A 16,525-nucleotide genomic window follows, 5' to 3' on the forward strand; every position below is an offset into this window, starting at 1 on the left:
TTAATTTAATATTACATATCGGACATCCTTACTCTCGTCGTATCTTTAATCTTCTTTTTTTATATTTTTCTATTATTAACTTGTTAAGGGGAGAAATTTTATCGATCAATAAAACGCGAATGTACAAAATTTATTTCGATTAAAAATAATACAAAGAATTGATTTTTTCTTTAACAGAAATAAGAAATAAATTATTCATGTTTCTTTTTCTGTTACGAAAGATATTAAATCTTTATTAACAAATTAACTTGTTCTTTTCAATTAATAGATTAGTAAGAAAGAAAAAAATTTTAAATAAAACGTTATTACATATTTATGGAAATATTTTAATCATAAATAGATCAAATGAATTAATCAATTCGTATTTACAAATACATTTACTCAAACGTTGGAGCAGATATTAAATCTAATCGATTAAACTATCAAACACTTTTCGCGTTTCAATGATTAGAAAATATCAAACTATATTAGAAAATCTACGATATATCTTATTATTATTTTATTCCTTGACTTTATTAAATTTACTTTTCAATTTGACTAATTTTATTTTATTATATATATATATATATATATACAAATGAACAATATATTTGAGAAATTCGAAAAATAAGAAAATAAATTAAATAGATATATAGCAAACGATTTCTAATTAACGCGTATACTCTGTTAGATCCTAATACAATACTTTTACTTTTAATTGGCAATATCAAATCACATTACGCGTCTTACCTGATCCTATCTATTTAAAATTAAACATATTCATAAAGAAGTATGTTATTTGCCTATCTATTTTTGAAAAAAAAAAAAAGATTTATAAAACATTTATTGTAACATACACGCTCCACAATTCTTACGTATACTGTAAGAATAAAAAAGATTATTCTAAGTAGATATGCCAGAGAACATCTCTGTCGTTCCTAACTTTAAATATATACGCCTCATTTAATTTTCTTAATTAATTAGGAATACGTTCCAATTTATAAAGTACATCGTGTACGATCACTAACACAATGATAGTTGCAAGAAGGAGAGAACTTAAAACTAAACCCATGTTTCTAACTTATATGAGTAAATACGTATGTATGTGAATATACATACGAATGAGAACGTAGAAAGCGTGATTGATGGAGAGAGGATGAGGAGGGAAAAGAAGGAGAAATTAATATATGAATTTCTAAAAAAATATTCTCAACTAAAATTAATTAACTTATTGTTTAAACCTACTTAGGCTAATGACTACTTTTATATCTTTGAAAATGTTTAAAATAAAAATCTCATAATAATATAAAATAATTTTTAATTCCGACATACTAAATTTTAATTCCAATTATAAAACTCTAAATGATTTGAAATAATTTAAAATCACTAAAATAAATATATAAATAAGTTTATAAAGATAAGATTGCAATTTTATATATATATATATATCTTTTCTTTTTTTCCTTTTTTTTGCGCGCGACTTTGCTTTATCTTAAGAAAGTATGGATTTGAATTTATCTTTGTATTATTAAAAAATTTATATTTATATTTGATTAAAAAGTCCTCGCGAACGATCCCTTTTCTACAAGTGTTTGTTTTAATTAATTAATAAAATTATATTTACTTTTTCATTTTCGTAATCCAGGATCTACCGTTGCAAATATCTTCTTGTTTATTTTATATATCTATTATATATATTATGTTAAAATAAATTGCGTTTATATTAATATACAACTGCGGTCCTCCAATATTAAATTTTACATATTCTGTTGACGAAATCAAATAATTAACAATTAGACATTTACGCTAAAATCGTGAAAAATAGAACGAAAATAAATATACGAATTCAATGATGTATTTCTAATTATTATTATTAATATTACAAATTTAAAATATAAGAAGATATTTCTATCGTGAACTAATAGAAATAAATATAAGCACGGAAAATAAATAAAAAATATATCAACGGCAAGTAAGCCAACGAGAGGATTTATCACGACATGATGACTACCGAAGGGACTTACATTTTTTCACACACTATTTTTAAATTTCTAAGATAACTCCAAAACCACTCGTCTACGCTATAAGTCGACATTGAAATGGGTTGATCCCTAGTAGGTTGAAAATGAGCTAGGTAGACATTGAAATATGTTGAAAATGAAGTAGGTCGACATTGTAATAAGTCCGAATCGCTGAAGTTGACATTATGCGATTACAATAATGATTTGAAATAAGGAAAAATAATTTACTTATATATTATAATAAAGTATCGTAAGATGTTAAGCTATTTAATTTAAAAATTTATTTATTGAATTTCATATAGAAGAGAAATATATTAAGTATATTCATTTGTTAATTCTTTTCCATGATGCATTGACCTTAATACGCGATAATTATTTTTAATTATTTAATAATTATTTATTTTTAATTATTAATTACGCGGAAAATATTCTGTGATTGTTTTGAAAACTATGTGTATATATATATATTAAAATTAAAATATTCAATAATAAAATACGTTATTCAAAGAATTCTAATGAATTGTTTCCGTGAATGTATATACGTCTAAATATTCTATATAATTTTTTAGAAATTCAAGTGAAAACAGGCTTATGATTATTTACATGTCGCATGCGCCCTCTCTCTCTCTCTCTCTCTCTCTCTCTCTCTTTCTCTCTCTTCCACTCTATTAAACTTCGGTTTATGTTTTAAAAAAAGAGACAGATTTACTTCTACATCATGGGATATGACGGTGATCGGTAAAATTCTTGGAAAATTTTAAACGTAAGATCGTTATTAATAAAAAATAATGATAAAATTAAATATGATACGAAGTAAAATCGATCACAGCTGATCAAATAAAAAATTAATCAAGAAGATACCGATATCACGTTTAAAGTAACGTTGAAAAATTCGAAGAAGGAAAAAAGAATAATAAAAATATTACATAATAATATCCCTTGGAAATAAGTCAAGATGTCGATTTTGTTTTTACGAATATTTTTTTATAAACATTGCATAAATGCACGACTTGCGAGCGACATATCTTAAAAAACACATTACAAGATAATCGATCGATATATTAGCAAAAGGTGTACATTAAAAAAAAACAATATGCTAATAGTCTGTAATAAAGCGGACGATAGAAATTCTCGTCAAGTTAGTATCAATCGAACAAACATGGCATCATAATCATAAGCAAAACAATATTTCTATCGCGCAAGCGCAATGCACATCACCTTGTGTACATTGCATACCAATAAATATATTAAGACTTCATTCAATATGTTCGTTCGAGGACGTGTCTGACTTCAGACGATGACGAGCGCGAAAAAAAAATGAACTAAAAACGCGTTAAAAAAAACTATATCCTTTTTCTTGATTCATCGTATCGCTATACATATGCATGTTTAGGTATAGATGAATTAAGTAAGTACGTTGTACTCCTCACACCTTATTGACTCACGTAAATTGAAGAACTGAACTGACAATGAGACATCAGACGATGATATGATCATCAATTTTTATAATACAGCTAATACAAAAGCCAATACGTAAGATAAAAGAAACGTGCAATTTCTAAATAGACGTCGACGTTCTTCTCATATCCGATTGACGTTAAGTGCATTACTTTTTCTTTTTTTCTTTTTATTTTTTATTTTATTTTATTTTATTATTATTATTAGTTTTTTTTTTTTTTTTTTTTTTTTTTTTTTTTTTTTTTTTTTTTTTTATTAAAACAATTCATTGCAGTAATAATCTGATGATAATAATATTATTTAGAAGGGAAACGATAGATGTATAATATTTACGTCACGTTGAAAAATGAATTTGCAATTTTTCGTTCTTCGTTTATGAAAATTTCTTTTAAAAAATAGTTCTTCATAAATAATATTATTATCATCCTAATCGTAATTAAATATTGTAAAAAAAATTTACATACGCTACGCTTTCTTCCTCGTTTTATTTCATCCTTTTAAATATGGTTATGAGTATTAAATAGCATAAGTTCGATAAATGTTCGAGTGAAAAAATTCACGAACGCTATTATGATATAAAAACCATGAACAAATGTAGATGGATCACAAAATAATATTATAAATAGGTCCGTTATATAGATAAATCCTGCAGGATGATATTTTTACCAATAAAAGAAATTCAGGACGCTTCTGATACGCCTTGATCTGCTTTGATATTTGTTACATAAATAAAAAAAGCTAAGTTCCATTTAAAAGAAAACGTTTAATTGAAAATACTCGTATGTCAAAAGTATCATTATTTTATCACAACTATATCAGTCATATTGAATCAAAGATATTCTTCTTGAGTACCTTTCCCTGCCAGCAAAAGTAACCGAAAATATATTCACCCTTCCAATTTTAGTTAACTCGCCCTGTATACCTTACACATATATACATATGTATATTCTTAGAAAAGTTCATGCTTCTTATTTCAATATAGATTTGTAAGTAATGTATTTTCTTCTTGCCATAAAAAAAAAAAAAAAAAAAAAAAGAAAAAAAAATAAATAAAGGCATTGAGATGCAAAAAAGAGAGAGAAAAAAAAAAAAGGACGGATAATATTTTTCCTGTCACAGACACGCAAACTTACAAATTGTGCAAGCACTCTTAGTGATTGTAACTAAAAAAAGAACGACGTGTACCGTCTCGAAATATCACGTCAGATTTATCGTAGAAAATTGAATCAAAAATATGTTACATCGACTAGACAATGCAAACGTAATTACACGAAGAAAATTTTATAACATCATAATCGATTTACGACATACAATAGATCGTTTCTTTTGGCTCGGTAATATTTTATTATGTTTACCTTTATTTAACGTAAATTGCAAAGAGAAAAATTGTTACAGGATAAAAATACAAAGATCGTGTAAATAACCATTTTTAAATATTTATCAATTAACCTTTTATATCATGAATATATCAGATCATTGCTTTTAAATCGTTTGATAAAATTGAAAGATTTAGTTTCTAGAGGATTTTATTATTTTTCTTCTTTTCTTTCTAAACCACTAGATTCTCCTACGTCGGATAAGCTCTGTTAAAAAATTCAGTGGCAAGTGGCCTGCCATTAGAAGGGTCGTCCTTGTGTTTTATACTCCCATGGATTTTCCTTCTTCCACGCAGACACCTTTCTCTTCTACCCCTTTCGAGAAACGTCCTACCTTTTTCCTCGTACGCCATTGGTTAATAATAATTACTACTTCGAATCTTTGCTCTTTGCTTTGCTTTTAGTTTCATCGAGGATAGTATCCCTTTGAATTTTAAGGGCCGATACAAATTTCAAGTCGCATTTTCCATTCTCTTTTCTCGAACATACTTTCTTCCTCTAGATAGATATTTCATAGGATTACAAAAAGATATAAAAGAAAGAAATTTATTTTACGAATTTCATTCTAAATCGAGATACGCTCATCTAAAACCTCTCTCTCTCTCTCCCTCTCTCTCTCTCTTTCTCTCTCTCTCTCTCTCGTTCTCTCTCTCATCTAGAAACCCATATAATATTCAGAAATTCATTGGACATCGCTTCGTCCTGGATCCGTTCAGTCACGTTACGTTATACATGCGAACGAAGCTTAAATTCACGTCCTGATAGAGTTGGAGAACGAAGAGAGAGTAGGAGCAAGAGACGCATGCGACAGGGAGAAAGGGAGAGAGAAATGAGAGACAGAGAAAGAGAGAGAGAGAGAGAGAGAGAGAGAGAGAGAGAGAGAGGCGCGAGATTAGTTCGAGTCGCACGTGTGTTTCCGAACTCAATCTGCTTCCGAAGATTCGGTTTGCAGTTTGGCATGTTTCTAAGCAGAGTCCTCCTCCTTCGAAGAGGACGAAGGGAGTTGGCTGATTCCTCGACGGAAACGGAAGGACCGTTCGACTTTGATAAAGATAGAGGTTGACAAGAGACGCGCTTAATCGGATAATACCGAGTAATCAGGCCGAGCTCGTTTGTCCGCGGTTCCAGAGACTTAGCCTGATCTAATCCATTTTGATTTTCCCAAGCTGCTTTCGCGATTTACCATCAGAAAGGATCTCACGTTGTTGAAAGAATAATCATCAAAATCTATCTGTTCAAACGTATATACATAAATTCCAATACGATCGTAATACAATACATATATATATATATATATATATATATATATATATATATACACATAGTTATTGGATTAAACGAACGTGACAATGCAAACAAATTTATGAGTCATAATCTATTATTACGTAGGTAACCAGAATTCCAAAAATAAAATCTCCTTTTGAGATTCTTAATAATGAAAATTTGAATTACAAATTGGATTATCGATTATGGTATTATGGTGACTGATGTAATTATTTTGAAAAAAAGAAAAAAAACGATAATGATAAAAATATATACGGTAGTCTCCAAATGATACATTTTAAGTTAACATAATTAAATAACGTGATCTGCAATTGTAGAACACATTATGGAATTTTATATTTTTATTAGAAAAAATTCGATTTTAACAATTCGCGTTACGCGAATACGAATAAAAATATATACGAGACGAATACGAAATCAATAAAAATATGAAGATTCGCAATTATTTATAAATGTAGAAGAAAAAAAAAGAAAGAAAGAAAAAAAAAATACACTTCCTTTTTCTCTCAATCGTTTTTCTTCGTTACAATGAAAACGACCTATAAAAATAATGATGTCATTTTTAAAATGAAAAAGAAACAAAACCTTGAATTATATAAATAATACATACGCTTAACTCATTATTCAATCGCAAGTGACATTTCGTATTCTTCTATATTTAAATGTCGATCATGAAAAACACTTGGAAAAGATAATTATCTTATCTTATCAGACCTACTATATGTTGTTTGTTTTCGTAAGATAGTTCTTAGAAAATATACTAAGCTTATTATGTATCATAATCTTCTACGAAACGTCATTACGTGTAAGCAAGAGATGCAGAAACCATTTCAAAGTTCGCGCCAGAGCTTGTATTTTATTCGGAAGGAAGTAACGAGGTCGAATGAAGAAAATTCAAAGTAGTGTAAGTTAAGGAAGATAACTACAGGGTGTACTATAAATCTGAAAGATGTCTCCACATAATTTATACGTCATAATATCTTTGCATATTGTTTCATATAATTTGTATTTATAATGTTACCTAAAAGCCATGATGGTGTACAATCTATATTTACAAGCTATTTTAAACAGATCTAATCGGATATATTTTTTCCATTACGATTTCAGATTTCAATCGAGCATCCTTCATAAAAGAATTCTTATTCACTCGTATGATTCAAAAGAAACATCTTTATCGTTTAATTTATCTTTAATTGATTCCTATTTCCTTTTCTTAAATTGGTATAGATCAAAAATAATGATAACCGATTTGATAACCGATCTTGCTTTGTAACATCATAACAGGAAGAAAAAAAAGAAGAAAAAAAAAGAAAAAGAAGATAATTCTACGTACTCTTGATAAATCTCAAAAAAGTCTCATAGAACTAATCAAACGATGATTCCCAGATCGCAAAGACAAGGTCGTTGCTGCGTTCGAGTTATCCGACGAGTTATGAATCTTGAATACCAACGGACATCAGTTAGCACTCTGGAGATGATAAAAAAGCTAGGCGATGCCTCAAGAGGAATAAGATTTTATAGCACCGCTCGTACTTTTTCATCCTTGCCCGAGAAATCCTACGAATTCGTAATATCGCAATTTCTCATGAATATAGACGATTTCGAAAGATCGTGACCGGTACTTCATGATGAATATATAAATCTGCGAAAGATTCGAAAGCATACGAAATGGTATATATTGACTACCAAATTAGTTTTAAAAATGAAAACTATATTCGGTCTACTTATACTGATAGATCAAGTTTATGGCAATCGAAAGATATAAAGCAAAAATAATAAAAATAATATCGACAATTCTATTGATAATAATGGAGGAATGACGACGATGGAAATCATCATGTAAAAATTAAAAAACACGATATATAAGTAATAGACATAGAAACGAAGTAAAATGATAATACTTATTGTCGCTTCAGTGTTATTCTCAGAATTCATTTGAAAAACCTACACGTATGTATGTACGTATATTACATTGTAATCATCCTGTAGTAACACGCACATTAAGAATGTGATTTTTATATAGTACGATTTGAATTTACGGTAACACTTATATCGTGTTTCAAACGATTTGTATTTATTGTAGTTTGTCACGATATTTTTTTTTTTTTTTTTTTTTTTTTTTTTTTGTATTCATCAAATAATAATATTTTACTTTCTTGTATAATACGATATGGATTTTCGTATTATAAGAGGGTTACTTATATTTCTACACACAAATATTATTTAAGTAAATCCACATAATATCCAGTAGGGTGACTCAGGTGGTAGAACATATTCGCTTATAATAATGAGACTTCTAAGATAAAATCCCAATGTGGTCAGTTATTCTTACAAAAGTGTCTTCCATTTTTCAACAATTGTTATGTGAAAAAATTTTCTATAATTATTCGCGAAACAATTGTACAATAATGAACAAATTTAGATAGAAATATTTTCCGAACAATAGTTTCATCTGCTATAATTCAATTATTCATCATATTTTATGAAAAAAATTATTCAATGTGAAAAAAAAAAAATAATATATTACTTGTGATAATAAAAGAAAATAAAAGAAAAACAAAAAAGAAATAAAACTTAAATAATACAAATAAATAAATAAATAAATAAATAAGCGAATTCAAAAGGATTAAATAAATAAACGTCGCTGTTGATATTGAAACAAGGCAATCAAAAAAAAAAAAAAAAAAGGATTTACGAAACAACGATAATTGATAACGATCGTATTAATTAAAAAAATACCTAATGATTTACGATAATTTATTGTGTAATGTAACGATGAATTTTATAAAGAGTTCGAATAAATTATTTTATCGAATAAAATGGATGGAATAAGTTAAAAGACGATAGAAATGAAGCAACGTGGCGCTGTAGTCAACGATAAGCGGCTTCTATCGGAGGACATTATTCCGCTTGTGGAACATCCTTATCTTTCGTAGACTACACGTTGCAAGGACGCTTCCGGACTCGTGCGGGCGTTGCGGAGTGACATGCCGGTACGAGTCTCTCCTTTCTCTTAATCCACGTGTACGTTCTTCTGGTGTACGAGGATGCACGTTTAATATGCACGTAGGCGCGTGTTCGCTCAAGGATTAAGACTGTGCGCTCAACCAGCTAAACTGGTGGATTACATTCGAAATTAATCGCGATACGCAAACGTATCCGATTTGCCAAAACTGTTCTCCGAATAAATGACTTTTATATTCTTCCTTCCCTCCCCTCTCTCTCTTTCTCTTTCTCTGTCGTATTGTAATTCAAAAAACTTTAATTTAGCGAATAAAAACTTAATTGAGCAACGTTCGTATTTTTTTCTTTTTTTTTTTTTTTTTTTTTTTTTATAACTAAACCTCCTCCAAACAATTAATCAATTTCTCGATCTATAACTTCTTATTTCTTTTTTCTTTTTTTTTTTTTTTTGTATCCAAACGTTTGATAACAAATATTAAAAGAATTTCTAAAAGAATTTCACTTAAAAAAAAAAAAAAAAAAAAAAAAAAGAAGTATCAAACTGATCATGATTATACGTATCGGCCATTTCACTTTTTATTTATTAATAAATCATTTTCAATTATCTCTTTGAATTAGAAACGAACACGGTCAACATTTAATAATATCGAGTTATAACGAAATTGTAATAACGACATTGAACGGATAAGATTATACAATATTTGAGGTTAAGCAATAAAACAATCATAATTATTCAGAATTTGGTTAATTATAATGCAATTATAACGGTCGGTAATAATAGTTTCGGTTACCTCGATAATTAATTTCGAATCTAAAATCGTCCCTGGCGATTCTAAATGAGATAAATATCTTTACGAACGAAGAAAACGAAAATAATTTCTCAATTCTCATTGATATTTATTTTTTATTTTTTCTTATATATTTATTTTTTCGATATTCATCTTCGGCAATTAGTCGAAGATATCTCATGCGTACGGTAATAACAAATTTGGCAAAAAGAAAATCGATATATATATATATATATATATATATATATATATACAATAGATATCGGATCTAATATAACTGTAATATCGTCGAACGTATTTAATTTGCGTTTAACCGATCGCGCGTATCGCGACACATCTCATAGTTATGAATGTAGGCGAATATCAAGGGATATCTATTTCCTGGTATATTCAGTTTCCAATTATCCCCTGGGCGATCCTACTCGTCTAGACGAGGCTTTAATTCGTAATACCACTGGATGGAAACGCTTGCTCGGATCGAAGTCATTCTTGACGGTAGTCGATTTGAAAGCACACGCGCGCGAATCCGAGTTCATATTTGCAACCCATACGCGTTGTCCGCCCCAATTATTAATGATTATTGATCTCGGCAGTGCCGTGAGAGATGATATTTTCAATAAAAGCTGCAAGATTCGCAATCGGTGAACCTGAATGCTCTTGTATTATGTCTACCGAACGAACGTGAGCGCATCGAATCTCCAAGAAATAATGATTAATCAATTTCACGAAAACTGAAATCCTCCTACAGAAGAGAATATTTTTTAATAATACTCAAAAAATCCTATAATCTATTATCTTACGATATATAATACACATTATTCATTTCGATAATGTTTTTAATCGTAAAAGATTGATCGAACTATCGATAAACGATTTGTATTAGGTTAATAATGTTGACGAAAGAGAAAGAAACTCAGCTATTTTTTACATTCAACAAAAATATCGACTATAGATGTTTAGTCGAAATGGAATTGCGATTAAACGATAAGACGTGAGTAACAACTTCTTCCTCGTTTTCTAAATTATCTTTCTAATCATCTACATTCTTCTCCCCCCCTCCCTTAATTATCCTCTATAATTTCATTTTTCTATACTATATTTATCTCATCAATTTATTATAATTTATTATCAAATTAGCTTTATACGATGAATATAATGGATTTGTAGAGGCAGAAAGTATAAAAATACTTATTATTTCATACTAAAGAATAAAACGATGTTGGATAATTGCACTTCGTTATTGATATATTTGAAACGCTTTCGTAATTTGATTTTTTTCTTTTTTTTAATGTTTTATTTTTAATATTTTCAATCACTATCTGTAATACATTGCAAAATTGTTATTTCAACGTTTTCTCTAACACATATATTTCCCATGAACAGTAAATATTCATAGATATCAGAGAGAACTAATTTTCAAAAAGTTTCACTAATTGCAAACTGACCTTTAGTTGCAACAGATATAACTCAAATCCGTGAATCGTACCTTATCTCAATTTTTAATTTTATTTTACCACGAAATGTAAATATATTTAACTTCATCGTTAATACTTCACGTCTTTGCGTTAATTATTTGTTCAGACGACACGATTGGTTTCGTTTTTCTTTTTACTTGTCGATCCCAATCACAGCGAATGCTATGACCGATGGACGATTCGACTGCATATTTCCGTATAAATCGAAACGAGAGAGAAGATTACGACGCTTGAGAAAAAGGGAAAAAGAAAAACATAAAGAAAGAAAGAAAAAAAAAAAAATAAAAATTAAAAAAGTAAAAGAGAACGTTTCTCGTATGCCATGCAAAGGTATTTAATGATTTAGTTTCCAAAATTTTATGAGAATCACGTTGCTCTCAATGTTGAAAAGTACCGCGAATCGGTTCGAAGCCCTCTTCGAGTAATATACGCGAGATGAATTTTAAATAACGAGCTTAGACACTTTGAGACACTTTATATTATTTTACTATAAATAATTAAATTTCGTAGTACTTTTATTCGTAAGAGAAAAAAAAAATTGTTATCGAACGATCGATAACAACTGTCTCGTGTGTGTGTGTATATGTGTGTATGTTTTTTCTCTGTTCTCGTTTTTTTTCTCCGTCCGTAATCAGTGTCCCAACACTATCCAACACTCGTACGATGTTGAACATGTATACCTACGTAAGTTTGATAGCTATTTTAACGTTTACGTTCGAATGCTCACACGTGCGATTGATTCGTAATTTAATGAGAATGCATGGGCCATATATCTTTCGTTATTGCCTCGGTACGTGATACGGACAACGAAACGACCGCATCCGTTATCTCGGACGACGCTATCTCGTTTCGTTTCTCCGCGTACGAGTTTTGCACTTTAATAATTATCCTTCTGTGAGTGCTTTTCATTGTTTTCTATAAACTACAAAACTGCGAACTTTGAAAAAATTTATATAGGTATAACGAATATATGAAATAATTATATGTTTCTATGTGAATAAAATATTTTATTAATTTTAACGATAAATTTTATCATTATCGAATTTACGATAAAAAATTAAACGTAAAATTGATTCAATGATCAATCATAAGAATTACATTGTTTTTATTTATCAACCGAGCATTCTAATAAAATTTAACACTTTAATCATCTATAATGTTATATAGTAAAATATAAAATCCCTATATAATAATCTATTTATTATATTTATATTAAATGTCAGCTTAGAAGTTTTCTATTTGATTTTTGTGACAGTACGTAATCCAAACTACAACTCGCAATCGTGATACAAAATTTGAATTTTATTTATCCAAAACACATTTCTCTTTCAAATTCACTTCAGTTTTGTCTTCTCATCGGGGAGAACGAGTTCGAAGGCTTTATTTCGTGAAGAATACAGCGAGCAGCTCGTTGTCCCGCGCGATTTGATATCCAGGCAACGGATGGAAGGGAGAAAAATATTTTCGTGAAAAGAGAAATGGAAAGAGAAAGATAGTAAACTTCAATTTATCTGGCAGATATAAATTATAATACAATATTTGGGTCGGACTTAAAGAATAAAATGCATTATTTTTCAATAGATCTTGATATAAAAGTTCAAAAATTTTCATTTCCCTGTTATTTTGAGCTGCTACGGAAGGAAGAAAAAAAAGAAAAAGAAAAAGAAAAAGAAAAAAAGAATTTGTTTTTCTCTTCAATGTATTAATCTTCCCATATCTACGTACAAATTCAAAGCTCTTCGTTTAAGCTTTCAAAAAAAAAAACGAAAAAAAATAATAATAAATACATAAATAATAATACAAAAAAAATAACAAAAGGAAGAGAAAGAAAAAAAAAAGGAATCGTACGATTTGAAAGAAATGACTTAATTAAGATAAGACATACAGATTTTTAAAATAAATACCTAATGTAATAATAGCTTCCATGATAAAAAAAGAAGAAAAAAAAAAAAAAAAAAGAAAAAAAAAGGAAAAGAAACGATTAATTCAAAGTAAAAGTCATGAATAAAAACATAAAGTAATTTGATAAGAAGGAAGGGAAGAGAGAAAGAAAAGATAGGGCGTGTCACTCGCGATCGAGCGTCGTTGAATAATCGAGGAAAATTTTTGAAGCGAGCCTCCACAACGCCCAAGGGTGCAACCCAGACGCGTTTTCAAGCGAGCGCGTGCGAAAAAAAAGCGGCCTCGCTATTCGTCGACGCAACTACAGCACCCCTGTAAACCTTCCGTTCTATCTCCGTCGATCCTAGTGGCCCCTTTAAAATGCATGAAACGCCGTCATGAAACGCTGTCATGAAACGTCGTCCACTAACGGACCCTCCTATCACGAACGACCAAACCAAGCCTCTGCTCTTTGCCCTCTCGTCTATGTTTCAGTATATTTGAGTATACGTGCGTGTGCGTCTTCGGTCACGATGTCAAAGGACACCACACGACGTTTATTCGAATATATTCCACGTCTATGTATATGTAAATGTATATATATATATATGCTATACATACATAGCTATATCTATTAAATATCATGTTATTCAAATTACGTCAACATTTGTATCTATTGTGTGTGTATATATAGAGAGATAGATAGATAGATACATGTACTTGTATAATAAAATGATATATATATATATATATATATATATATAATATTTAATATATATAATTTTATTACATAAATAATATATATATAAGTATATATTGGACAATATACATAAATGTAAAAATATCCTAGCTATATATATTAAATATATATTTTTATTATATCTTTATCTTAATATATTTCTAAGTAATTCTTCTTTGCTTTTCTTCATCTTGTATTTCTTTCGTTTTAATATATACGAAATTCTACGACGAGATTCAAGTCCCTTAACGAATTTGTTTCCAAGTTCGTCGTTCTTCTTTCTGTACGAGTATCACGGTCAGAGCTCTACTCCTCATCCAGCTTTACGTTCGAGCTTACTTTTCGGCAAGGTACACGTAATTTATACTCACTCGGAGGAAAAAAATTCCAAGACTACTAAAAATGGAGCTACTTTGGGTTATTCTAAAAAGAAGGTTGTTCATATCGTCTTATCTTATGGAAAGGTGCGATCCATAATATCGATGAGCTCGGATCGTTCTTGATAAATTGATCATTCTTTCGAGAGGAAGATAAGCCAAGTCAAGTGTCGTTCGTGACGTTAGTAAATTGTCAGATCGAGTCTTTCTTTTTTATTTGTTGAGATCGTTCACTTAAACTTTAAATGAACACAATGATACCACCGATTATTGTTTCAGATTACAACGTTATCTTTATCTTTTAGCATCATCGTGATTTCATAATTTTTTTTTTTTTCTTTTTTTTTTTTTCTTTTTTTTTCTTTGCCATTATCGTTTATTGACATTTCAATGAATCGTCGAGAAATTAAGGCGAGGGAAGGAAATTTTTGATTGGATAATAAATATTGTGTATAGTTAGAGTACTTTAATTATCCAATTAGGAATTTTAAGGAGATAAAAATAATTTTATATACGTTGAAAATAATTCACATAGTTAGATGTATATACATTTAAAAGTAATTAATATATAAATATTAATGAAATGAACGCATACTATGTGTGGGCGTTTTCATCAAATATAAAAATGCATAAGAATCGTTAATACGTTTCTAGGATAATTTACGTAAAAATTAATCTACTGTCTTGTGTATAAAAAAAAAAAAAAAAAGAAAAAACACACAACGTAATAATTTAAACAAAAACAATAAGACATGTAACACCGCTGTAATATATATATATATATATATATTACAATATATATATATAATTCACTTAAACGAAATACGAAGAGCATTTTTTAATCGATCAACTCGTTTAAAAAATAAAGCAATAAATTTTTCTCAAAATCTAGTCGGTATCAGTTTGGGGATTTTATAAAAGAAAAATTCAATTGCGAAAAATTTGATAATTCGTATTTCGATCGAAAACAAAATGAAAAAATTTCATTTTCATCGAAAATTAAATTTCGCGATAATTATTCCAAAGCCAATCTAAATACGCTTAAATCAATTTATAAAATCCAATAAATTTATCGTATCATTATCGTCAGAACGTTGAATAACAGAAACGATAAATCCAATGCTTCCCTTGAAACGACTTATACTAAAAGTTAAGCATAAAATCGCTTGGCGTGTTATAAAATCACCATACTAATTTCTCTGGAGAGCTAAAATTAATCTTAATTACGGTAAATATTAGATATTAATTAATTCCGAAGTAGGCCGCTCTGCACGAGTTTTACGGACAACCGGGCTTAATGAAGCTTTCAGAAGGCAAGGATAACTTTCCTGACAGTTTCTGTCCCCAGGAACCTTCATTATTTTACGGAATATTCAGGTCCAAACGAATCCGATATGTACAATGGAAATTTGAGTACTGTCGTTTCAATCATATCAAACATTAATAACAGTAGTGAACTTTTTTTCATCTCAATAAAAAGTCTTATCGATAGGGCTCTATAGATCTATATACGAATATTTATCTATAATAACATGCGAATAAAATAAAAATCTAATATAAACGTTATATTAAGAATTTGTTCTTTCGATAGAAATTGATGATTTATTCGAGCTTCAAATTAAGGAAATGTTATTTTGTATCCATAAAAAAAAAAAAAAAAAAAACAATTTTTTTTTAACACAAATGATTCGATATTGAATATAAATGCCAATTAAATACAATTCATTTTCCATCGATGACGATACCTCTGTCCTAAACCAATGTTCATCCTTTATCCCAAATACGTTCGAAAGAGAAACGATTTTATTTATCGATTCAGGTCTGATTTGATTTAATTTAATTTATAATTTTTATATCTTGCAGAAAAAATGCCACGACTCTTGAAAAATTTCATCTACAAATATCCAGGACGGAATTGTATCCAAAAGATTCTTCCTACGTGGATGAATTGTTACGTCAAATGGCAACGCAACCAATCACTCACGTTGGTAAGTTTTCAAAATCATCGTTCTCTTTCTTTCTATCTTTATTTTACGATCATTATATCATACAATAAGAAAGCTTTTTTAAGACTGACATGTATGGTCCATTCGTTACAATTCGTTCGACTATCCAATAGAAATTTTTTTTTTTATTTTCTTTTTTTTATTGTTTCTTTTTTTTTTTTTTTTTTTTCTTTTTTT

General features: G+C 28.9%; 1 protein-coding gene across 1 annotated transcript in view; it reads left to right on the top strand.

Moving 5' to 3' along the window:
• Nucleotides 1–16,525, top strand: part of LOC124952242 (extracellular serine/threonine protein CG31145) — a 52,956-nt gene that overhangs the window by 22,955 nt on the left and 13,476 nt on the right. The window contains exon 4 of the mRNA XM_047501792.1: nt 16,206–16,330. Coding sequence (XP_047357748.1) covers nt 16,206–16,330 — 125 coding nt within the window. The remainder of the gene's footprint in view (nt 1–16,205; nt 16,331–16,525) is intronic.

The sequence above is a fragment of the Vespa velutina genome, chromosome 10 (genome assembly GCF_912470025.1).
Source record: "Vespa velutina chromosome 10, iVesVel2.1, whole genome shotgun sequence".
In the NCBI taxonomy this organism is placed as follows: Eukaryota; Metazoa; Arthropoda; class Insecta; order Hymenoptera; family Vespidae; genus Vespa; species Vespa velutina.